This window comes from Pecten maximus, chromosome 8, assembly GCF_902652985.1.
Source record: "Pecten maximus chromosome 8, xPecMax1.1, whole genome shotgun sequence".
Classification (NCBI taxonomy): Eukaryota; Metazoa; Mollusca; class Bivalvia; order Pectinida; family Pectinidae; genus Pecten; species Pecten maximus.
Window position 1 is genome coordinate 46,115,910 of NC_047022.1, and position 25,547 is coordinate 46,141,456.

Sequence of the window (25,547 nt, forward strand, 5' to 3'; positions counted from 1 at the left end):
AATGCTTCAACGTTTATAAATAGCACTTTATGGCCAACAGGACAATAAATAACAATAGATGAACTATAAAGCTTGATCCGGTGTCCGGAACAGATAGGATTTCTTCTTGGTGGTGAAAGGTTAGTTCTTCTTCAGGAGATAAAGACCTGCTCCGGCTAATGCGAGGGCTGAAAGGTAGAAATTAATACAGATAAAAAATCAGTGCTTCCCGAAAAACATATTTAACTAGTAGAAAATTAAAATATTATTTCGACAGAAATACGAAATGTTTGAGGAGTCTACATCAGACATCTAATTTTAATATATGTCAGTCTAGTTCATTTAATTGATTTGTTCTAGTGAAATGTCAATACTTACATTCTATAGATAAGTCTCTGTATAGATTAACAATGCTCTAGTGAAATGTCAATACTTACATTTTATAAATATTACAATGCTCTAGTGAAATGTCAATACTTACATTTCATAAATATTAACAATACTCTAGTGAAATGTCAATACTTAAATTCTATAGATAAGTCTCTGTATAGATTAACAATGCTCTAGTGAAATGTCAATACTTACATTTTATAAATATTACAATGCTCTAGTGAAATGTCAATACTTACATTTTATAAATATTACAATGCTCTAGTGAAATGTCAATACTTACATTTCATAAATATTAACAATACTCTAGTGAAATGTCAATACTTACATTCTATAGATAAGTCTCTGTATAGATTAACAATGCTCTAGTGAAATGTCAATACTTACATTTTATAAATATTAACAATGCTCTAGTGAAATGTCAATACTTACATTTCATAAATATTAACAATGCTCTAGTGAAATGTCAATACTTAAATTCTATAGATTAACAATGCTCTAGTGAAATGTTAATACTTAAATTCTATAGATTAACAATGCTCTAGTGAAATGTCAATACTTAAATTCTATAGATTAACAATGCTCTAGTGAAATGTTAATACTTAAATTCTATAGATTAACAATGCTCTAGTGAAATGTCAATACTTACATTTCATATATATTAACAATGCTCTAGAAATGTTAATACTTACATTTCATATATATTAACAATGCTCTAGAAATGTTAATACTTACATTTCCAATTCTTTTTAACGAACTCTCCTCCTCTGGCAACTAGATAGTCCAATGTCTCTGGTACACCAGGTCTGGGGTCAACGTAATAGGGGTCGAATCCTCCGGAAAATCCTAGGGCACTTTCTCCATATCCGTGATAGGGCATCGGCATTACTGGGGGAGCGCCTCCAACCTTAGGGCCGTGATTTCCGTAACCATTGAACCCCTTTCCGCCATAGTTATGGTGAATTGTTTTTTTCGGACCAAGGAACTGTGGTTTGTGAGCCTGATACTGGAAAAAGTTCCCCGCTAATTGGATGTTGTTTGGGTAGAGTCCCACGGCACCATGTCGGTGTAATGAGGGTTCTTTGTGCCAAAACTGTTTTGCTGGAAGTACTTTGTTCCCGCCATTACCATATCCCTCCCCATAAACTGACAAGCACAGACAGGCGAGTACTCCGAGGGCAAAAACGTTGTTCATATCTATGTAGGGATATAGTTTTGTTCAATCGTCAAGTAGGATTACTAGTTGGTGGAAATGTGAGCCGATCGATCCTGCTGATGTGGACATTGCAAAAGATGTATTTATACCGATTTGGTAGACAAGGTTGACCAATGAACAACGTTCATGTTCAGGAACAGTAAATGTGATTCATGACTTCAACGGAAGTACAGACTAAGCGTGTATTAATGACGCATTTGTAGTAACGCTGCCGGAAATGTACAAGTCGAAATTATGTCAGCTTTCTTGTTTATTCATTTTTTTTTGAAAATAATATTTTAACATTCTAGTTGAAAATAAGGACGACCTTGGATCTTCTTTGTTTTCGGAGTTTTAATAACTGAAATAAAATGGGAAAAAAAGAAAGAAAAAAGGCATGTTTCCTAATCAATGCTATTATGTTAATAAAACCGGCTAGAAACCATTTAAGCTGACAATGCGTTTGGCAATTAGTCCGAGGTGTGTATTAGTGGATAGTAAGTTCTCACGCCGTGTTACGACACACCCCAAGGCTGGTACCGACGGTCAGATCAATCACCTGTCATCGATGGATTCCTATCCAGAGTTCAGTGATATACGTAAATTAGTCGATTAATATGACTTATTTTTTCGGGGAAAGTTGTATAACTGTTTAGCTGACGTAAGATTTCCTAACTGCTTTTTTCTTGTGGATATTGTGTTTTATATTAGCCAAATCGGCCAACACATCAATTTTTAAGCATTGATGTAATTTTTTTTAGTTTCATCGGGGTATGAAACTTAATTTTGTTTGCAAACTGTATGAATCCGTGTAGCGGATTCTTACAGAAGTTTGCAAACAAAATTTGTTGACATCAACGCTTGTAATTAATTTTTGAAAATTATTTTCTAATTTAAAACATGTTTTATGTACAATTTTACTGGTTTTAAATGGGATTATATTTATGAAAGAAATTCCGAGAATGGCGCAAAAAATGTGACGTCACAATACTACAATTGACGTTGCGTATTGATTTGAGAAAAAGAATCCCATTTAAAACCAGTAAAATTGTACATAAAACATGTTTTAAATTAGTATATCATTTTCAAAAATCAATTATAAGCGTAGATGTCAATTATCTTTTAGTTTCATCGGGGTATGAAACAAATTTTGTTTGCAAACTTCTGTAAGAATTCGCTACGCGGATTCATACAGCTTGCAAACAAAATTTGTTTCATACCCCGATGAAACTAAAAAAATGACATCAATGCTTAAGTAATTTCCACAATGATATATGTACAGTATGATAGATAGGATTATTTCTATAATTGTAAATCTTATTAAAGGGACAAAATGGCTAGATTTCCACTTAAATAATATATAAAAAGGGTATACAATTTAAACTGATGTAAAAAGTTATGCACTTTATGTTAATTATATATTTCAAAAGTATCAATAACGATTTGTTTAAATTTAATAAAAAAAAATAAAAAAAATATGATCAAACTAGTAGCTATTTCATATTTTTTCTCTACGATGTAAACAGCAAACGATGTTCAGCGATAATTCGAAGTTGATAAACATTGCCAATATTACACAAAAAGTGTCATAATTTTGTAAACAATCTAATTTCAAGTATCACAACGCTTTCCGGAAATCAAATGCGTGTAGAAATTATTGAAATCTAACCATTTAGTCCCTTTAATCAATTTAGCTGTATTGTAATCATACTTCGAAAGAAGTTATTATTTACATTATGTAGTTAAAGTCAATGAATTTGTTAATATTTAATATCTTTAAGGTTCTATATATTTATTGTGATAGTTTGGTAATTTTCTTTTAAGTGGAATTGTTGATGTAAATCATAATAGCGAGTTATCTCCCTTAGTTATATAAGCGTGTAAATTACAGAGTGATTCGTTCGCTACAACATGTAAATGCTGAAATATACATGTGCTGTATGTGTCATCTGTGAGTCCTTGTCGAATGTCGGAAGGAATTGAAAATAAAGAACTCGGTGTTTCTATTGTTTGAAAACAACAAGGTTACATAGATATAAAATGTACTGTATGCATTAGACTGTATCTAGATCTACTTATACATATTTTGAACAAGAACTGTGATTTTAATATCACAAGTGTTGTAGTTACAATATACTCTGAAGTACATTCTATCACAAACTTATTTTCCGTGATCTCCATGTTGGTCCGAAACGTACAGTATGTTTGCGTTACTGGTTACACACAGTGACATATATCTAGTTTAGATGACGTGTGATAAGTCGCATGCATCATTTGAAATAAAAAAAACCCCGCTATAAACCATCATATAATATAAATACGGATACAGTTTCGAATCACATGATATACTAGAAATGTGTGCAAGGAATAAAAGTTGACCAAAAATATTATCATATAATTAAACTTTATTTTATTTGTAAGTGTAGAAGCGACAATCGCCGGCAGTGAAACAAGTTTGAAAAGCATGGATGTTCGAGGAAAATCCCGATTTCTACTGTTGTCCACCTATATTTTGAGTTTTATGGGTATTTTGCTATCTCTATATGCTTATTACGTGGAGACGTCTGCAGAAAAGGACAAGTCATTCAAGGCCATGTGTGATTTCAGCAAGAGTGTCAGTTGTTCCAAAGTGTTCACGTCCAGGTATGGTTGACAGCTTGACCTGGTCAACACGTAATGTTACGGTCGATGTTGCTTGATGAGCAGAAATTAACACCATGTGTCATGGAATCTGTCGTTTGACGTCATACACATATACTATGTACTGATGAATATACACAATCACTATCGAACATAGTCATATAGTAGGTGCGAATGCGTGGGTCGCTGCTAGCTGTACAGTACGTATATGAGGCCTTATTCCACCTGATGTCATTGGCGGCTATTGCGACCTCATATCCCATCAGCGTATGTTTCATGTAGCTGCCAGCACCCTGATTCTGGGGCGCGACAAAAAAAGTGTCATAAACCATTTAAAACGATGTGTACACTAAAAGTTGAGTGTAAGCTAACTTTTACACCCTAGTAGTAAGTAGTAGTGCACTACATTTTAGCTACAGGTAATTATAAACTAGTAGTGCACTACGTCCAGTCAAGTGTGACCACAAATCCCCCTATACCGGTAATGGGCAGTGCCACTGGACACCTGTGTTAGACACCTGTAGTTGTTACATATATACAGACCTGTATAAATTGACTGCCTTATATCTGTCATCCTGACTTTACCAGGTATATTTAAATGTTGACAAAATTTCATCTAATATCAGCTGAAAATAAAATTGGTTGCGGTTCTTATATGATATATTGCACAAGAGGAATTGAAACTCTATCAATTGGATTTGTAGTGGGTTTTTAAATTAAATTAAGGTTATCTTCCTGATTTTTAAATTTAGACTTTGTTTTTTAGATGTAATTAATATACATTTTATATTAATGATTAATTCTACCTTAGGCCTTGATGACTGTAGATTTTTTTCTCAGGTACACTGTATATGTACATATATATATTTTAATATTTATTATTTTATCAGACAAAAATATTTTTAAATTCAATGTATTGTTACTTCACTAATATCTGTTAATTCTACCATGAAATCATTTCATAGTACACAATCAAGAATCAGAAGTTTCGTAAATTCTCATTTATGTTCTGTAAGAGACATATAATATCTACACAACAAGTAATGTACATGTACCTGTATGCAAATTGTTACTCTCAGGACATTCCTGTTGTCATGGCCATCTGGGCCCCAGGGCCCAAACCCCACCTCACCACTACCTTATGGACCTCCATAACACCTTACCTATATATATGTATCAGATGAGGGTCAGTATTAAGGTGTGCCTGTTTTAACACCTGGCTATAGTTTTGTCAAGTCCCCAATTACCCCCCAGGGGTCCATTTATAGCATGCTGTGCCATGCTCCTCTGCCTTACCTACATGTACTTGTAATTAGCATCTAACACTACCCATATATAATATTTACCTGTGGATGTTTTTCAAAAATGTATAGGTTATTTTTTGCGAATCATCAAAAAATGATTAATTTTCATATACATATTTCTTGAAAATAAAGATATTCAATAAATGTAGTTTATATGCTGCCTTTCTTTAATTACATGAAGAGGTAAAATCCCCATCAGTTATACATTTGAAGGTAAAGAACAATTAATCATTTTCTTAATGCAATAGAGAAACAGTTAAATGCTGATCAAAATGTATCCCAAAATTTTGTTTTTAAACAATATTGCAAAGAACATATGTTAGTGTAAACTGTAACATCTGTGGTTTAAGGTCCATATGATCCACATGTGTATATAATATATTTGTTAGCAAGGAACTTTATATAGGAAAATTATGAAATTACATGCAAACACAAGTGACATTAATTGTTCCTCAGGCCATTCTGTGTTACCTGTAACTGATACATGTACCTGGAATCAGCATATTGGTGTCAACCATCCCAGATTACGTGGGAAGTGCCCGGAAAATCATTAGAATTTCCCCTAAATCCAGATTTGGTACATTTCCCGAACTGGGGTTAGATTTATCCAGAGCCCCGTTCGATTTGCACTCTTCTAAGTAGAGAAGCTTTCTAAGAAGATCGTATTCCGTTATATGTAAATCGAGTAAACCGGGAGAATAAAATAAGAAATAAGCAAGTTTTTAAGTTTTCTCAAACACGATGACACAAACATGTGCATGTATGTGTTATAAATCCTTCTCTAGTGAAACTCATCACTCGCACACTTAAAACATGGTCGCCGCCATCTTGGAAGATAAACCTTCCAGCTTCGAGACGGAAGGGGTAGGAGATCTTCCAGAAGCAGAAGAGCTTCAAATCGAGTGACCGGAAGATATCTTCTAGAATGAGAAGAGTGCAAATCGAACGGGGCTCTGGATTTGAGCAATCATTCCTCATAAAACCCTGGAATCCCAAACACTTGGACCCTGGACTGATTATATAAACACCCCCACCACCTGTTCCAACTACTGTAGCTGGTTTGGTCTGGGGCTTGGTCAGAGAGGAGTCGGTCACCGTGCGTGGTAGCCCGAGTTTCCTCTGGCCCTTACACCTACACCAGACATGGTGTCAGGGCCAGAAGAAACTTGGGCTACGTGCGTGCCGACGGGTGTAAGCATTACAACAGTGCCTAGCTAGGTGCATGGCTTCAATTGATACAATCAGTTAATTTTGTGATTACAACTAGGATACATCACTTCAAGAACAAACACAAAGTAATACAATCATAATTAATGAATTAACTATGTAATTTTTATTTGAGAATGAAAGGGAGAAAATTTGATAAATACATTTAGAAATATTTCAGAAAAAAATTCACTATATAATCAATAATTTACTAAATACAGTTCCTCTCTATGAAATTTCTTAAAACATTTTTTAAAGAATCCTTTATTTTTAATTTTGTATCATTATTGATTAAAATCAACCATTGTTGTCAAATTTTAATATTAAGATGTACTTATCAATAGCCTGTGGTTAATTTACACCGCATAAGATCATATGGAACATCCCCTAAATGCAACAAAAAATGTTGAGATTTTTTTTACGCACTTTAAATTTCTCCCTCATTTTTGATGTTGAATGAAAGAGATCTCCCTCATTGGAGGTTTCAGAGGTTGACACCTGCAGTAGGTATCTAATGCTTTGAAGATACCCAGCACACGGGTACATGTACAGAAATTTCAACTATTTCTGTAAAGGAAGATGGAAGGTGCATCATAGTAACATATACCTTTTATAAACTTAAAATTTTGAAATGTAGAACTGTTATGATCACTTAATTATAAGTACATTAAAAGAATCTCTTTCTTTACATGTTAAATCGATGTTTAATTAATTTCTTTATGTGTTCAAGTTTCTGACTTTAAGCATTGGATGTATACACATAGAATGTAAAACATATATTATGGGCTGAATTAGGTTTTAATAAGCATATCACATCAAAACTGAAATTATGAATATGCTGCTTAATTTAATCTGAAATTAAACTACAATATAAATTAAATGTATCAGATTGAAAATGTTCAAGTAATGATAATTGTTTTCAAATGTTTTGTTATATACTCTCTTATGTGTCAGTGATGAAAACAAAATTACTGGAACAAGTCCATAGCAAAATTGTGAAATAATTGGTGAAATTAATATATTATTCAAATTATAATGTATATATAAGGCATTCAGTTTTAATCGGCATTAGAAATGATTTTAATTATTTAATTAAGGTAAACCTTTGGTAAGTTTGAACAAAATTAAATAAATATTGACGAAATTGTTCAAATTTTTCGAAATTATGCTTCTGAAAATAAGTGCGAGTCTGAACTATCTGAGTCGATATCGGAGAAAATCTCAGCAAAGAGTAAAATCATCTGACACAAACACATCCATTGTAAATCTGATACATGACGGCCTGAACAATGGCACATTTATAAATAAGTAAAATAATATTATTTTATTAAATTCAATGTTAATTGATTGTTAAACTTTCTCCATTTCGCGATGATTATGATGGTTACCATAAATTAATCGCGAAGCCGCTCTAGCATTGTGAAGCTTTAGGCCCCAAAAACACTACACATTTCATTTGTGACACTAAAGTTAAACATATTTGTATATAAAGGCTAGCTAGACACGTAAATGTTGAGTCTCTGCATGGTAATATGTTTGATTTGAATCAGAAACTATCACTATATTATTGTAATGAATAGTCCGTTTAATACATTGAAAGCATAGTCTACATAACCTGTTGTGTTTACAAAAGCGCTACTGTAAAAATGGGTGATATGTATTGATTAAATTAGGTCAGAACATCAACATGTCTGCCTTTAAATATGCCCAGTTCTATTATCTACCAAACTCATTTAATCCCTGCAAAATTATCCATCCCTAATTGGGACCTCTCTGGATTGTTTTGATGTCTTGATATGAATGCTTATCGCGTCACTCAGCATGACTGGGCGGCCGATTTTTCAACTTAATCGCAAGCGGCACCTCGTGTGGCCTGCCAACCAAGTTGTGAATTTCATGACTCTGGGTTCGCACGTTTCACCCTTGGGAAGGGGAAAAAGTTTACTATTGTTTATATAACAAAATCACATTTTTGAGCCTTATTTGATCAAATTGCCATTGGAAATAAAACAAACTGCGTTAGAATTATCAGTATGAGATGCCTGTTGTAAATTTACATGTATATTTGCACTGATGGACCCACAGGGCCTTATGGGTATATAGAGCCTAAAAGGGTCATATTATATTCGAAAACTATATTAGACCGTTGAAGGCCACGCCCATACATTGGTGTTGAGTTATATATGATAAATGTTTTATGTTCATTTGAACAAAGTGAATAAGAATATAATTGAAATTTAAAGAAATTTCTTGTCCGGACCTAAATAAGGTAGAATCAAATACTCTTCATAGATGGAAGGGTCTTGAAGGTACTTTACTTAAATTGTGAATTTTATGACCCTGGGGTCACACATATGCCCCTTGGGAAGGGGTAATTTTTACTATAGTTTATATAGGCCGGGAAATCACATTTTGACTATCATTTCATGATTTGTTTGATTTCTATTGGAATTCATTCTAGCTTTGTTAACATTATCAGTATGGGATAACCGCTTGATGGTATGTACCTGTTGGTCCTGACTGACCCACTGGGCTGATAGGTGGGGCCAAAAAGGGTACATAATACCTTTTTGGCCCCACCCATTAGCCCAGGGGGTCAGTATGAGCAATTAATATAAATTGCTTAGACATCAGGTCTACTGTGCTGGTGTTTTGCATAGACCGACAAGTTTTTCTGTTGCCATGGTCTGTCGGTTCATCATTACTTTAATTAGCACACTGTATAAAGTAGTCTAGTTTCATCTGCCAATGTCAGTACTTTTTTCCCAAAACATAAAACCAATTACTTGAGATAACATGGTAATGAACATCCACAAAATAAATAGTTTTGGATTGTCTTGTGAAGTTGCCCCAAGAACTTTATATCCGTAATACCAAATATATATACTGAAAGGAAAAAGAAATGCAATTAGAAATTGCCCACTTTACCATGGGAAATAAAAAGATGTCATATAGAATGTAATAATGGTGTAATTGAAAGATAGGGAACCATTCTGTCATCTGAAAATGTCATCCATGTGCATTTAGTACCCTTGTCTAATCTCAGGTTGATCTGACCTCTCATATTTATGGGAAGGGTTTAAATTTCTTTTTTCCGTTCATTATAGTGTATATAGTAACAATAAATTGTCATGTATTTTTGTTGGCAGGTATGGGAGAGGTTTTGGACTTCTTCAGTATATTATAGGGCATGATAGCCCCCTGAACCAACCAAACAGTGTATTTGGTATGATGTTCTACGTCCTTCAGATTATCTGTGGTGAGTATAAATATGTGTGTCTAAGTATGAATAGTTTTGTTTGGTCCTGAGTATAAATACATGTGTCTATGATACCTAACAAGTCTTCAGCTTGGACAGAGCCTAAAGTTAGAAATAACATTAGTTTATCTCTAGTGCAAAGCTTTTAACTCTATCTGTCAACTTTTTCAAAAGAAAACGTGATATCTTTCCCTTCGTAATTACCAATAAGGTATTTTTAGGTCACCTGAGATGAAGTCTCAAGTGACCTATTCTAATCGCCTTTTGTCCGTCGTTGTCTGTCGTGCATCATGCGTCATGCGTCGTGCGTCGTGCATCCGTAAACAATTTACATTTTCAACTTCTTCTCCAAAACCGCTGAACCAAATTCAATGAAATTTGGGAGGAAGCGTCTATGGCTAAAGGTCAACCAAAATTGTGAATTATATTGGCCTCAACCCCCAGGGGCCTGAGGGGCGGGGCTAAAAAGGGTCAAATTGACTAAAATTTCAAAATCTTCTTCTCTACTCTCAGATATGGTGGAAACAAACACTTTTCCAAGATAGAAGGGTCCTAAGGTGCTTTACCAAAGTTGTGAATTTCATTCTAATTTTGTTAACATTATCAGCATGAGATGGCAGCTTGATGGTATGCATATGTTCGCCCTGACTAACCCCCTGGGGCTAATTGGCGGGGCCAAAAAAATTGACTGAAATTTCAAAATCTTCTTCTCATGACCTACATAAGGTAGAATCAAATTTAAACACTCTTCATAAATGGAAGGGTCTTAAGGTGCTTTACTCAAGTTGTGAATTTCATGACCCTTGGGTCACATGTTTGCCCCTGGGGAGGGGGTAAACTTTACTATAGTTTATTTAGGGAAATCACATTTGGCCCATGGGCCTCTTGTTAATGATTGATGTTGTCCTGACTTTCTATTCTGGAGATCTTGATCTGTTTTTTCAGCTTTAACAGGTCTGGACTATTTATTCTCTTACCCTGGACAGGGATATTTCTTATCTCATGATCAGCCGTAACAGTTGTATGAAGACACAATACAATGATGTCATGTCAACAATTCGATCATGTCACCTCAACATCGTTTTGCATTGATGTGATATCGATATAGATAGAAGAGTGTGGGCCAGAACAGTTCACTTACTTGGGCGTGAGACAGGATCTCTACCCTCGACACAAGATTCTTAAGCTGCCAAACACTCAGCAAGTGTTATATTTGTCAACTTCAGAATCTTTCCCCTCAGGTCGAGTCCCCTCAGGTTGAAATCCTTCAAGTTGAAATCCCTCAGGTTGAGTCCCCTCAGGTTGAAATCCCTCAGGTTGAGTCCCCTCAGGTTGAAATCCCTCAAGTTGAAATCCCTCAGGTTGAGTCCCCTCAGGTTGAAATCCCTCAGGTTGAAATCCCTCAGGTTGAGTCCCCTCAGGTTGAGTCCCCCCAGGTTGAAATCCCTCAGGTTGAGTCCCCTCAGGTTGAAATCCCTCAGGTTGAAATCCCTCAGGTTGAGTCCCCTCAGGTTGAAATCCCTCAGGTTGAGTCCCCTCAGGTTGAAATCCCTCAGGTTGAAATCCCTCAGGTTGAAATCCCTCAGGTTGAAATCCCTCAGGTTGAGTCCCCTCAGGTTGAAATCCCTCAGGTTGAAATCCCTCAGGTTGAGTCCCCTCAGGTTGAAATCCCTCAGGTTGAAATCCCTCAGGTTGAAATCCCTCAGGTTGAAATCCCTCAGGTTGAGTCCCCTCAGGTTGAAATCCCTCAGGTTGAGTCCCCTCAGGTTGAAATCCCTCAAGTTGAAATCCCTCAGGTTGAGTCCCCTCAGGTTGAAATCCCTCAGGTTGAGTCCCCTCAGGTTGAGTCCCCTCAGGTTGAAATCCCTCAGGTTGAGTCCCCTCAGGTTGAAATCCCTCAGGTTGAAATCCCTCAGGTTGAGTCCCCTCAGGTTGAAATCCCTCAGGTTGAAATCCCTCAGGTTGAAATCCCTCAGGTTGAGTCCCCTCAGGTTGAAATCCCTCAGGTTGAGTCCCCTCAGGTTGAAATCCCTCAAGTTGAAATCCCTCAGGTTGAGTCCCCTCAGGTTGAAATCCCTCAGGTTGAAATCCCTCAGGTTGAGTCCCCTCAGGTTGAGTCCCCTCAGGTTGAAATCCCTCAGGTTGAGTCCCCTCAGGTTGAAATCCCTCAGGTTGAAATCCATCAGGTTGAAATCCCTCAGGTTGAGTCCCCTCAGGTTGAGTCCCCTCAGGTTGAAATCCCTCAGGTTGAAATCCCTCAGGTTAAATCCCTCGGGTTGAAATCCCTCAGGTTGAGTCCCCTCAGGTTGAAATCCCTCAGGTTGAAATCCCTCAGGTTGAAATCCCTCAGGTTGAAATCCCTCAGGTTGAAATCCCTCAGGTTGAGTCCCCTCAGGTTGAAATCCTTCAGGTTAAATCCCTCAGGTTGAGTCCCCTCAGGTTGAGTCCCCTCAGGTTGAAATCCCTCAGGTTGAAATCCCTCAGGTTGAGTCCCCTCAGGTTGAAATCCTTCAGGTTGAAATCCCTCAGGTTGAGTCCCCTCAGGTTGAAATCCCTCAGGTTGAAATCCCTCAGGTTGAGTCCCCTCAGGTTGAAATCCCTCAGGTTGAAATCCCTCAGGTTGAAATCCCTCAGGTTGAGTCCCCTCAGGTTGAAATCCCTCAGGTTGAAATCCCTCAGGTTGAGTCCCCTCAGGTTGAGTCCCCTCAGGTTGAAATCCCTCAGGTTGAGTCCCCTCAGGTTGAAATCCCTCAGGTTGAGTCCCCTCAGGTTGAAATCCCTCAGGTTGAGTCCCCTCAGGTTGAAATCCCTCAGGTTGAGTCCCCTCAGGTTGAAATCCCTCAGGTTGAAATCCCTCAGGTTGAGTCCCCTCAGGTTGAGTCCCCTCAGGTTGAAATCCCTCAGGTTGAAATCCCTCAGGTTGAAATCCCTCAGGTTGAGTCCCCTCAGGTTGAAATCCCTCAGGTTGAAATCCTTCAGGTTGAGTCCCCTCAGGTTGAGTCCCCTCAGGTTGAAATCCCTCAGGTTGAGTCCCCTCAGGTTGAAATCCCTCAGGTTGAGTCCCCTCAGGTTGAAATCCCTCAGGTTGAAATCCTTCAGGTTGAGTCCCCTCAGGTTGAGTCCCCTCAGGTTGAAATCCCTCAGGTTGAAATCCTTCAGGTTGAGTCCCCTCAGGTTGAAATCCCTCAGGTTGAAATCCTTCAGGTTGAGTCCCCTCAGGTTGAGTCCCCTCAGGTTGAAATCCCTCAGGTTGAAATCCCTCAGGTTGAGTCCCCTCAGGTTGAAATCCCTCAGGTTGAAATCCCTCAGGTTGAAATCCCTCAGGTTGAGTCCCCTCAGGTTGAAATCCCTCAGGTTGAGTCCCCTCAGGTTGAGTCCCCTCAGGTTGAAATCCCTCAGGTTGAAATCCCTCAGGTTGAGTCCCCTCAGGTTGAAATCCTTCAGGTTGAAATCCCTCAGGTTGAGTCCCCTCAGGTTGAAATCCCTCAGGTTGAAATCCCTCAGGTTGAGTCCCCTCAGGTTGAAATCCCTCAGGTTGAAATCCCTCAGGTTGAGTCCCCTCAGGTTGAGTCCCCTCAGGTTGAAATCCCTCAGGTTGAGTCCCCTCAGGTTGAAATCCCTCAGGTTGAGTCCCCTCAGGTTGAAATCCCTCAGGTTGAGTCCCCTCAGGTTGAAATCCCTCAGGTTGAGTCCCCTCAGGTTGAAATCCCTCAGGTTGAGTCCCCTCAGGTTGAAATCCCTCAGGTTGAAATCCCTCAGGTTGAAATCCCTCAGGTTGAGTCCCCTCAGGTTGAAATCCCTCAGGTTGAAATCCCTCAGGTTGAAATCCCTCAGGTTGAAATCCCTCAGGTTGAGTCCCCTCAGGTTGAAATCCCTCAGGTTGAAATCCCTCAGGTTGAAATCCCTCAGGTTGAGTCCCCTCAGGTTGAAATCCCTCAGGTTGAAATCCCTCAGGTTGAAATCCCTCAGGTTGAGTCCCCTCAGGTTGAAATCCCTCAGGTTGAGTCCCCTCAGGTTGAAATCCCTCAGGTTGAGTCCCCTCAGGTTGAAATCCCTCAGGTTGAGTCCCCTCAGGTTGAAATCCCTCAGGTTGAAATCCCTCAGGTTGAAATCCCTCAGGTTGAGTCCCCTCAGGTTGAGTCCCCTCAGGTTGAAATCCCTCAGGTTAAATCCCTCAGGTTGAAATCCCTCAGGTTGAGTCCCCTCAGGTTGAAATCCCTCAGGTTGAAATCCCTCAGGTTGAGTCCCCTCAGGTTGAAATCCTTCAGGTTGAAATCCCTCTGTCATACGTACTGTGAGTACATTGACCTCTTATTCAAGATCACAGCAATCAAATCTACCCAAATATATCAAAATTCAGGTGACTGTTGTTGACTTATCATTTGTTTGATTTCTATTAGAATTCATTCTAACTTTGTTAGCATTATCAGCATGGGTTGACAGTTTGATGGTATGCACATATATTGACCCTGACAGACCCCCAAAAAGTGATGGGCGGGGCAAAAAAGGGCAAAATAAGTTGAAATTTTAAAAATCTTTAGACTCAATTAATGCAGAATTAAATGCTCTTCATAGATAGAAGAGTCTTTAGGTCTTTTACCAAAAATTGTGAATTTCATGACCCTTTGGTCTCATGTTTGCCCCTGGGGATGGGGTAACCTTAACTATAGTTTATATAGAAAAATCACATTCTTGACTATCATTTGTTTCATTTCATTTGGAATAACTTGGTGAGAATTAGGAGTTTTGGAAGTCAGTTTGATGGTTATCGTATGCAAATGTTGGCACCGACCGACCCCAGGGGCTGATGGGCGGGTCAAATTGACAGAAATTTTTCAAAACTCAAGCGACCGTTAAGGCCCATAGAAAGGTATCCTATCAAGGGCGTCGTCCTATTTATCTGTCACCGAGATTGCATAATATTGATAAAATACAGTCTAACAAGTGTTGATGAATATATCACTGCATTTAGGTTACCATGACATTCACATGTATGCTGGAAAATAAGGGGAGGCATATATTGTCTAGTTATCCTTTCTTATTCTCTGATTTCAGCATCAAGTGTCCTTCCTATGTTGTCAAAGTTACAATTTGTAACAGGAGTGATGGCAAACTGTGGTTCAGTCTATCTCGCCTACATTCTCTATTTCATCCTCGAGGACTTCTGTGTTGTGTGTGTATCAACATATGTCATCAATGCCTTCCTCTTGGCATGTGCATGGATAAAGTGGAGGAGAAACGGCTCGTTACAGAAGTCAAAGAAAAAACACAAACAGGGCTAAATAACAGGTGATATTCCAATACAACAGACCACAGGCCAGGAAACGTTTTATGTTAGTATAGGACTGTATATGTTTGATCAACAGAGAGAGAGAGAAATACAATGCTTTATGTTAGGACTGTATATGTCTGATCAACAGAGAGAGAGAAATACAATGTTTTATGTTAGTATAGGACTGTATATGTTTGATCAACAGAGAGAGAGAAATACAATGTTTTATGTTAGTATAGGAGTGTATATGTTAGATCAACAGAGAGAGAGAGAGAAATACAATGTTTTATGTTAGGACTGTATATGTTTGATCAACAGAGAGAGAGAAATACAATGTTTTATGTTAGTATAGGACTGTATATGTTTGATCAACAGAGAGAGAGAAATACAATGTTTTATGTCAGGACTGTATATGTCTGATCAACAGAGAGAGAGAGAGAAATACAATGTTTTATGTTAGGACTGTATATGTCTGATCAACAGAGAGAGAGAGAAATACAATGTTTTATGTTAGTATAGGACTGTATATGTCTGATCAACAGAGAGAGAGAAATACAATGTTTTATGTTAGGGCTGTATATGTTAGATCAACAGAGAGAGAGAGAGAAATACAATGTTTTATGTTATCAGGACTGTATATGTTTGATCAACAGAGAGAGAGAAATACAATGTTTTATGTTAGTATAGGACTGTATATGTCTGATCAACAGAGAGAGAGAAATACAACGTTTTATGTTAGGGCTGTATATGTTAGATCAACAGAGAGAGAGAGAGAAATACAATGTTTTATGTTATCAGGACTGTATATATTTGATCAACAGAGAGAGAGAAATACAATGTTTTATGTTAGTATAGGACTGTATATGTTAGATCAACAGAGACTGAGAAATACAATGTTTTATGTTAGGACTGTATATGTTAGATCAACAGAGAGAGAGAAATACAATGTTTTATGTTAGTATAGGACTGTATATGTTTGATCAACAGAGAGAGAGAAATACAATGTTTTATGTTAGGGCTGTATATGTTAGATCAACAGAGACTGAGAAATACAATGTTTTATGTTAGTATAGGAGTGTATATGTTAGATCAACAGAGAGAGAGAGAGAAATACAATGTTTTATGTTAGGACTGTATATGTTTGATCAACAGAGACTGAGAAATACAATGTTTTATGTTAGGGCTGTATATGTTAGATCAACAGAGAGAGAAATACAATGTTTTATGTTAGTATAGGACTGTATATGTTAGATCAACAGAGAGAGAGAGAGAAATACAATGTTTTATGTTAGTATAGGACTGTATATGTTTGATCAACAGAGAGAGAGAAATACAATGTTTTATGTTAGGACTGTATATGTCTGATCAACAGAGAGAGAGAAATACAATGTTTTATATTAGTATAGGACTGTATATGTTTGATCAACAGAGAGAGAGAGAAATACAATGTTTTATGTTAGTATAGGACTGTATATGTTAGATCAACAGAGAGAGAGAGAAATACAATGTTTTATGTTAGTATAGGACTGTATATGTTAGATCAACAGAGACTGAGAAATACAATGTTTTATGTTAGTATAGGACTGTATATGTTTGATCAACAGAGAGAGAGAAATACAATGTTTTATGTTAGGACTGTATATGTTTGATCAACAGAGAGAGAGAAATACAATGTTTTATGTTATCAGGACTGTATATGTTAGATCAACAGAGAGAGAGAAATACAATGTTTTATGTTAGTATAGGACTGTATATGTTTGATCAACAGAGAGAGAGAGAGAAATACAATGTTTTATGTTAGGACTGTATATGTCTGATCAACAGAGAGAGAGAAATACAATGTTTTATGTTAGGACTGTATAGGTTTGATAAACAGAGAGAGAGAAATACAATGTTTTATGTTAGTATAGGACTGTATATGTCTGATCAACAGAGAGAGAGAGAAATACAATGTTTTATGTTAGGACTGTATATGTCTGATCAACAGAGAGAGAGAAATACAATGTTTTATGTTAGTATAGGAGTGTATATGTTAGATCAACAGAGAGAGAGAGAAATACAATGTTTTATGTTAGGACTGTATAGGTTTGATCAACAGAGAGAGAGAAATACAATGCTTTATGTTAGTATAGGAGTGTATATGTCTGATCAACAGAGAGAGAGAAATACAATGTTTTATGTTAGGACTGTATATGTTTGATCAACAGAGAGAGAGAAATCCATGAGAACCCGACATGGTGTTATCCCTAGAGGATTCCGTGATATATATGGTATCTGAAAAAAATATTGTTACTTTTAAAAAATCCAATAGCACACTTACTGCAACCATTTTCTTAGATATAAACTGGAGGCATTTGTATTTGATGTGATTAACTAATTTTAAATTATTTATAGTGGGTCTTTTCCACTCGGATTACAGTACAGAAAATCGCCTTTCCTTTAGATATATAGTATTTGCATATATATATCGATATGCAGGGAATAGTTTGACTTTAGCTAAGTTACATGTGTATCTATGTATTAAAAAGAAATACAATTACAAAATGGGCCTCTTAACAAACAGGTTTATATATAAACTTGGTGAAAATGAATTTGATGTGTAACATATGAGATATTTGTTTAACCGTGTAAAAACAAATTAATATATATGGTTTAAGAAAATCCTACTGTGACCATAGAAATTGTATTTAATGGTCATTTATTTTGGCAAAATCACATTATTCTAATATTTCTGATATTTCCGGATAGTCATGTAACACTAATGGTTAACTGATGAATAGAAATGACTTGTCAGTTAGTGCTGAGTATGAAACTGGGGCAGTATACACAACTGAAGTGGGCAATAATGGTCCCTGTGGCCTCAGGTATTCCAGGGTTCATCCATAACTACATTTGTGATTCAGTAGAATAGATATTCATGAGATAATTACTGTAAACAAAACTGTTGTTCTATTCCATGGTAAGAAACACATCTATAGTCCTTCATTCCCGTTGTGTTTATCTTAAACAGCATTATCATGTTCAAACATGTATATGTTATGCATGAGAGATGATGTTACAGTGTATTTCTGCACCAGATTTTATTAGCTAAGAATTAATTTAAACATGTCCTACTTACACTTAAGCCCCAGGATAGACCATCTTTACTCCTCTAGAATTGTCTCGGTGACTCGTAGCATATCTTGCAGGCATAGCTTGTTGAGTGAGATCTAAATTATACAACTAATTATGTCAAATTTAATCAGTTTATAATATTAATGCATATGGACAGCTCACACATTATCTTTTAAGGGAAGAGGGTATTTCAGTTTTGGGAATTTTGGTAGTTTCTTGAATTTTTGGTTATATATTTTTTCCCTTTTTTTAAGTTTTTCTTTTCTTTTTTTTTTAGTGCCACCATCATCAGATTGATAACTGTTAAAATCACCTGTCATCTGTGGTCCGACTTTGATCCATTCATGTGTCAATCATCAATCCTTGCCATCGCTATTTCTCAGAAATCTCTTCATGCATCTTTCTAAATTTCATCTGTAGGTTTCCCTTTGTTCCTTATTATGAAAAAGTTTTGTTCAAATTGATTGAAAAACAAGATGGCCGACAGACAATCATTTTGAATTTTGATATTTGATTTTGTTATTGCTATTTCTCATTAAGTTTTTTGAGGAACTCTGTCAAATTTCATTTTGGGAGATCATTCATTAGTGGGCAACAAGATCCCTCTGGGATCTCTTGTTTTGTTACCTGATATATATATGTTTTCATTCACCTTTTTCGGTTTGTAAACATATTTTTATGACAAATATTTATTTTTTGGTTACCTGAGACGAAGTATTAGTTCACCAATTGTGATTGCCTTTTTTCCGGTGTTGTGCGTTGTAAAGAATCGCATTTTCAACTTCTTCTCAATTAATGTACCAACTGGCTCAGAGACCTAATATTGGGTCTGTAGCAAGCTGGGATGAAGAACCACCAAGTTTGTTCAAATGGATGACCTTGACCTTCATTCATAAAAAGGTTATACCTAAATTAACACAATGATTTGAGTTACTTTGTTGGTGTAAACTGCTCAAAATATCTAATGCTAAATAGGATTTGAGTTATTTTAATGATTCACAGTGAAATGTTTTCTTACCATGTACATCATACTGTCACATAAGGTACAGCTGTGTTTCCAGCTGTCAACACTTATCTCATGTCAATTATGAATTGTTGCCAATCAAAATATTGACTGTCAGACAGTTGATCAATTCATGTTTTCCCAATCCCACCGAACAGGTTTGAAAGATTTATTTAAATATGATCATTTTTTATGATTAATTAGTGAATCGTGTTGAAAGGATATTGTTTTATTCCAGTGTATATTTTTTTTGTATTCCTAAAAAGCATTTTTTAGAAGAACATTTACAGATTTCAGAATGAAAACACACACACGAAATAAAAAAAGTTTTTATACTGTTGAAGAAAGATTATGAGTATGATTTCTTGGCAGAATGTAGGAATTTTGTTAATTGTACATAAAATGTATTCCAAGACTTAAATGAACAGAAAAGTTAACCAATTTTATTGAGATGGGTTGACTACATTTTTAGATCATATCTGACATGAAGGGTTTGGATGACCTATATAGCCATCATGATTTGTCCATCATTCGCCATGTGCTGTGTGCCGTCCATAAATGTTTTCTTTGAGACGCTACTCCTCCTTAAAACCCCTGAGTGGTAGATTTCAACCAAATTTGGTCAGAAACATCATTTTGGGAAGACAAACATTTCTGAAATGAACGAAGCTGGTTTTAATCCCTTTTTGATAGACTGGATTAAAACCAAATTTGATCTGAAATATCATTGGGTAAGGGCAGTCCTTTCTTAACAAGAACATTTTCTTTAAAATGGTACTCTTCCCTTTTCCATGAGCGGATCGATTATAGCCAAACTTGTTCTGAAACAGCAGGAAAGACAATCATTTGTAAAAAATAATGGAATGACCTTTGAGGACAGACTTGGGAATTTAGCTCATATGGCTTTGAATGCTTTTTGATGACTATTTAACTTACTGAGAGGTAGTGATCCACAACCGACCAAAACTACCATCATTCTTTGTGAGATTTTACTGAAAATGTTATTTAAAGAGAGCCTATACTTGTAAAATATTTTGATCGAGAGGACATTAAAGGTGATTGATTAAAACATAAGGCATTGTGTACATTTATATTTGTTTTGAAAAAACTCAGAATTTTTTATATAAGGTGGTCTGAAAGTATTTTGAATTTTGAACATTTCATATTTGTCAATTTTGTTTCATGCCTTTTAAAATGTAAAGACCAAGAGCATTTCCAGTACTATGAAATAACAGTTCTGTGGACAGTCAACTGTAAAAGAACGTTTTTTTTGACTTTTGACATTTTTATTCAGATTTTCCACATAAAGTAATCACATGATACAGGAAGAAACAAAGACAACTTAGTGCCTTAAAATTTAATTATCTAAGTTTAGCTGAAACACAATCCATATTTCACCCAGTTAACATGTTCACAAAATTGAAAAGTTTAACTGAATGTCATCTATATTTCATCTTCTTCAAATTTCATTAATACACTATGTATATATACAATCATTAGAGGTCTAGGAGTGATGTTGCAGCAAAGTTATGGCGAAAAATTATTTTTTATTTATCTTTTTTTTTTTTGCATCAAATTAAATTTTAAATTCATTCTTTCATAAGTATACATAACACATTATTGCTATTCAAAATGATAAAGATACCCTGGAATGTTGAAAATGTTAGGAATCTTTAAAGTTTTCCTATTTTGGATTAACTATTGAACCTCAAAATGAAATTTATTGTTGTGTAATTACTGGTTTCAATTTCAAATATGTATCATTAGTTTTTCATAAAAACTTATGAACACAATAAGTCTTGATTGCCCAACTCCAGTAGAAATTGTTAAAAATCTTAGAAATTGTACCAAAAATGTAGAATCTATTGTTTAAAATGCATTTCATTGTCGTTGTAGTCCTACCTTTGTATTACTCTGGAATGAGTATAACCTTAAAGCCACTAAACAGATCCAAACTTCTCTGTTGTTACTGACTCGGGCATTCATCCTGGTTCTAGCTGTTCATGATTGGTACACTGGTGAAAGTGAAATCTGGGAAATATGTTAACAAATAGTAATAGAAGTCCCTCGTTCCATTGTTTTTGTGTATATGTCTTAAATTATAATTGTGCTTCATTAATATTTTCGTTTTGCTAGTACATGTATGTATATTTGCATGTCTCTATTTCAATTAAAAATTGTTGAAATTATATTTACGTGCTTGTATTTATCATTATACCTACATTAGGTGCGTGTGTTTGTGAATGTGTCCATCCATGTAAAGATTGTGTACAAGATATCTTATCAACCTCTCCACAGAATTAGTTTACACCTGTCTTGATATCGGCTAATATTAGTTAAGGTTAAAAGTCGAAATTGACAACTCATAAAATAAAAAGATATCTTGTACACAAAAACCTGATCTTATTCTGACTTAAGGATTTGTGACATCATTATCAACATGACAATTCAAATATTATTCGAAAACTCAGATTACATGTGAATGTTTGAAACATTTTACTATGAATATTGAATCTCTATAGGATTCTTCAGTAATGATCAAGAGAGAATTCAAAATACTTAATGGGTTTTGATGGTACAGTTCTTGTAGCAGGCTCTTCAAAATATCAAAAGTACTATGACAATGTGATCACTTATGTTTTGGCATTCTCAATGTGAATAGTGTGTGTTGATGGTCTAGTGTGCACGCATTGATCTTGTTTGGTGTGATCAATTGTATAACCTCGCCATCATTAAGTTCTCCCCCATTGCATGTCTATAAACTGTTGGAACTAACTAAAGACTTTGGATAGGACAGGCTGCTCATTCCAGTAGATATTAACTTGTTGGTCCTTCTATATGGTGATACTTTCAGATACAGGTATCAATTTAGTGGTTCTTCTAAGTACAGATATCAATTAAGTGGTTCTTCTAGGTACAGATATTAAATTGTTGGTCCTTCCAGGTACAGATATTAATTTGTTGGTCCTTCCAGGTACAGATATCAATTTGTTGGTCCTTCCAGGTACAGATATCAATTTGTTGGTCCTTCCAGGTACAGATATTAATTTGTTGGTCCTTCCAGGTACAGATATTAATTTGTTGGTCCTTCCAGGTACAGATATCAATTTGTTGGTCCTTCCAGGTACAGATATCAATTTGTTGGTCCTTCCAGGTACAGATATTAATTTGTTGGTCCTTCCAGGTACAGATATCAATTTGTTGGTCCTTCCAGGTACAGATATCAATTTGTTGGTCCTTCCAGGTACAGATATTAATTTGTTGGTCCTTCCAGGTACAGATATTAATTTGTTGGTCCTTCCAGGTACAGATATTAATTTGTTGGTCCTTCCAGGTACAGATATTAATTTAGTGGTCCTACCAGGTACAGATATTAATTTAGTGGTCCTTCCAGGTACAGATATTAATTTAGTGGTCCTTCCAGGTACAGATATTAATTTGTTGGTCCTACCAGGTACAGATATTAATTTGTTGGTCCTTCCAGGTACAGATATTAATTTGTTGGTCCTTCCAGGTACAGATATTAATTTGTTGGTCTTTCCAGGTACAGATAATAATTTGTTGGTCCTACCAGGTACAGATATTAATTTGTTGGTCCTACCAGGTACAGATATTAATTTAGTGGTCCTTCCAGGTACAGATATTAATTTGTTGGTCCTACCAGGTACAGATATTAATTTGTTGGTCCTTCCAGGTACAGATATTAATTAAGTGGTCCTTCCAGGTACAGGTCTTAATTTAGTGGTCCTACCAGGTACAGATATTAATTTAGTGGTCCTACCAGGTACAGGTATTAATTTGTTGGTCCTACCAGGTACAGATATTAATTTAGTGGTCCTACCAGGTACAGATATTAATTTAGTGGTCCTTCCAGGTACAGATATTAATTTAGTGGTCCTACCAGGTACAGATATTAATTTAGTGGTCCTACCAGCTACAGATATTAATTTAGTGGTCCTTCTAGGTACAGATATTAATTTGTTGGTCCTACCAGGTACAGATATTAATTTGTTGGTCCTACCAGGTACTGATATTAATTTGTTGGTCCTTCCAGGTACAGATATTAATTTGTTGGTCCTTCCAGGTACAGATATTAATTTGTTGGTCCTACCAGGTACAGATATTAATTTGTTGGTCCTTCCAGGTACAGATATTAATTTGTTGGTCCTTCCAGGTACAGATATTAATTTGTTGGTCCTTCCAGGTACAGATATTAATTTGTTGGTCCTTCCAGGTACAGATATTAATTTAGTGGTCCTACCAGGTACAGATATTAATTTAGTGGTCCTTCCAGGTACAGATATTAATTTAGTGGTCCTTCCAGGTACAGATATTAATTTGTTGGTCCTACCAGGTACAGATATTAATTTGTTGGTCCTTCCAGGTACAGATATTAATTTGTTGGTCCTTCCAGGTACAGATATTAATTTGTTGGTCTTTCCAGGTACAGATAATAATTTGTTGGTCCTACCAGGTACAGATATTAATTTGTTGGTCCTACCAGGTACAGATATTAATTTAGTGGTCCTTCCAGGTACAGATATTAATTTGTTGGTCCTACCAGGTACAGATATTAATTTGTTGGTCCTTCCAGGTACAGATATTAATTAAGTGGTCCTTCCAGGTACAGGTCTTAATTTAGTGGTCCTACCAGGTACAGATATTAATTTAGTGGTCCTACCAGGTACAGGTATTAATTTGTTGGTCCTACCAGGTACAGATATTAATTTAGTGGTCCTACCAGGTACAGATATTAATTTAGTGGTCCTTCCAGGTACAGATATTAATTTAGTGGTCCTACCAGGTACAGATATTAATTTAGTGGTCCTACCAGCTACAGATATTAATTTAGTGGTCCTTCTAGGTACAGATATTAATTTGTTGGTCCTACCAGGTACAGATATTAATTTGTTGGTCCTACCAGGTACAGATATTAATTTAGTGGTCCTTCTAGGTACAGATATTAATTTGTTGGTCCTACCAGGTACAGATATTAATTTGTTGGTCCTACCAGGTACAGATATTAATTTGTTGGTCCTTCCAGGTACAGGTATTAATTTGTTGGTCCTTCCAGGTACAGATATTAATTTGTTGATCTTTCCAGGTACAGATAATAATTTGTTGGTCCTACCAGGTACAGATATTAATTTGTTGATCTTTCCAGGTACAGATAATAATTTGTTGGTCCTACCAGGTACAGATATTAATTTGTTGGTCCTTCCAGGTACAGATATTAATTTAGTGGTCCTACCAGGTACAGATATTAATTTGTTGGTCCTTCCAGGTACAGATATTAATTTGTTGGTCCTACCAGGTACAGATATTAATTTGTTGGTCATTCCAGGTACAGATATTAATTTGTTGGTCCTACCAGGTACAGATATTAATTTGTTGGTCCTACCAGGTACAGATATTAATTTGTTGGTCCTTCCAGGTACAGATATTAATTTAGTGGTCCTTCCAGGTACAGGTATTAATTTAGTGGTCCTACCAGGTACAGGTATTAATTTAGTGGTCCTACCAGGTACAGGTATTAATTTAGTGGTCCTACCAGGTACAGATATTAATTTGTTGGTCCTTCTAGGTACAGATATTAATTTGTTGGTCCTACCAGGTACAGATATTAATTTGTTGGTCCTACCAGGTACAGATATTAATTTGTTGGTCTTACCAGGTACAGATAATAATTTGTTGGTTCTTCCAGGTACAAATATTAATTTGTTGGTCCTTCCAGGTACAGATATTAATTTGTTGGTCCTTCCAGGTACAGATATTAATTTGTTGGTCCTTCCAGGTACAGATATTAATTTAGTGGTCCTTCTAGGTACAGATATTAATTTGTTTGTCCTTCCAGGTACAGATATTTATTTGTTGGTTCTTCTAGGTACAGATATTAATTTGTTGGTCCTTCCAGGTACAGATATTAATTTAGTGGTCCTTCTAGGTACAGATATTTATTTGTTGGTCCTTCCAGGTACAGATATTAATTTAGTGGTCCTTCCAGGTACAGATATTAAATTGTTGGTCCTTCCAGGTACAGATATTAATTTGTTGGTCCTTCCAGGTACAGATATTAATTTGTTGGTCCTTCTAGGTACAGATATTAATTTGTTGGTCCTTCCAGGTACAGATATTAATTTAGTGGTTCTTCTAGGTACAGATATTAATTTGTTGGTCCTACCAGG

General features: G+C 36.0%; 2 protein-coding genes and 1 long non-coding RNA gene across 3 annotated transcripts; 2 read left to right on the forward strand and 1 right to left on the reverse strand.

Moving 5' to 3' along the window:
* On the reverse strand, positions 1-1,749 carry LOC117333764. Its single transcript, XM_033893186.1, has 2 exons — positions 1,105-1,749; positions 1-167 (listed from the first exon to the last, which is right to left on the reverse strand). Exons 1-2 carry the CDS (start codon positions 1,562-1,564, stop codon positions 121-123), a joined length of 507 nt encoding a protein of 168 aa, XP_033749077.1. The 5' UTR covers positions 1,565-1,749; the 3' UTR covers positions 1-120.
* A 2,193-nt stretch (positions 1,750-3,942) lies between these two features.
* LOC117333684 (vitamin K epoxide reductase complex subunit 1-like) lies at positions 3,943-16,011 on the forward strand. Its single transcript, XM_033893104.1, has 3 exons — positions 3,943-4,207; positions 9,864-9,973; positions 15,029-16,011. Exons 1-3 carry the CDS (start codon positions 4,029-4,031, stop codon positions 15,253-15,255), a joined length of 516 nt encoding a protein of 171 aa, XP_033748995.1. The 5' UTR covers positions 3,943-4,028; the 3' UTR covers positions 15,256-16,011.
* Positions 16,012-16,044: 33 nt separating this feature from the next.
* On the forward strand, positions 16,045-21,553 carry LOC117333685. Its single transcript, XR_004533986.1, has 2 exons — positions 16,045-17,000; positions 17,331-21,553. It is a non-coding gene; the product is annotated as an uncharacterized LOC117333685 (long non-coding RNA).
* The last annotated feature ends 3,994 nt before the right edge of the window (positions 21,554-25,547 follow it).

What these genes read in the sequence shown, in the direction of transcription:
- LOC117333684 (XM_033893104.1), top strand. Translation starts at nt 4,029, where the DNA reads ATGGATGTTCGAGGAAAATCCCGATTTCTACTGTTGTCCACCTATATT. An exon ending in TCCAAAGTGTTCACGTCCAG is followed by an intron (nt 4,208 to 9,863) that starts GTATGGTTGACA and finishes TTTTGTTGGCAG; the next exon opens with GTATGGGAGAGGTTTTGGAC. An exon ending in CGTCCTTCAGATTATCTGTG is followed by an intron (nt 9,974 to 15,028) that starts GTGAGTATAAAT and finishes CTCTGATTTCAG; the next exon opens with CATCAAGTGTCCTTCCTATG.
- LOC117333764 (XM_033893186.1), bottom strand. Translation starts at nt 1,564, where the DNA reads ATGAACAACGTTTTTGCCCTCGGAGTACTCGCCTGTCTGTGCTTGTCA. An exon ending in CGTTAAAAAGAATTGGAAAT is followed by an intron (nt 168 to 1,104) that starts GTAAGTATTAAC and finishes TCTACCTTTCAG; the next exon opens with CCCTCGCATTAGCCGGAGCA.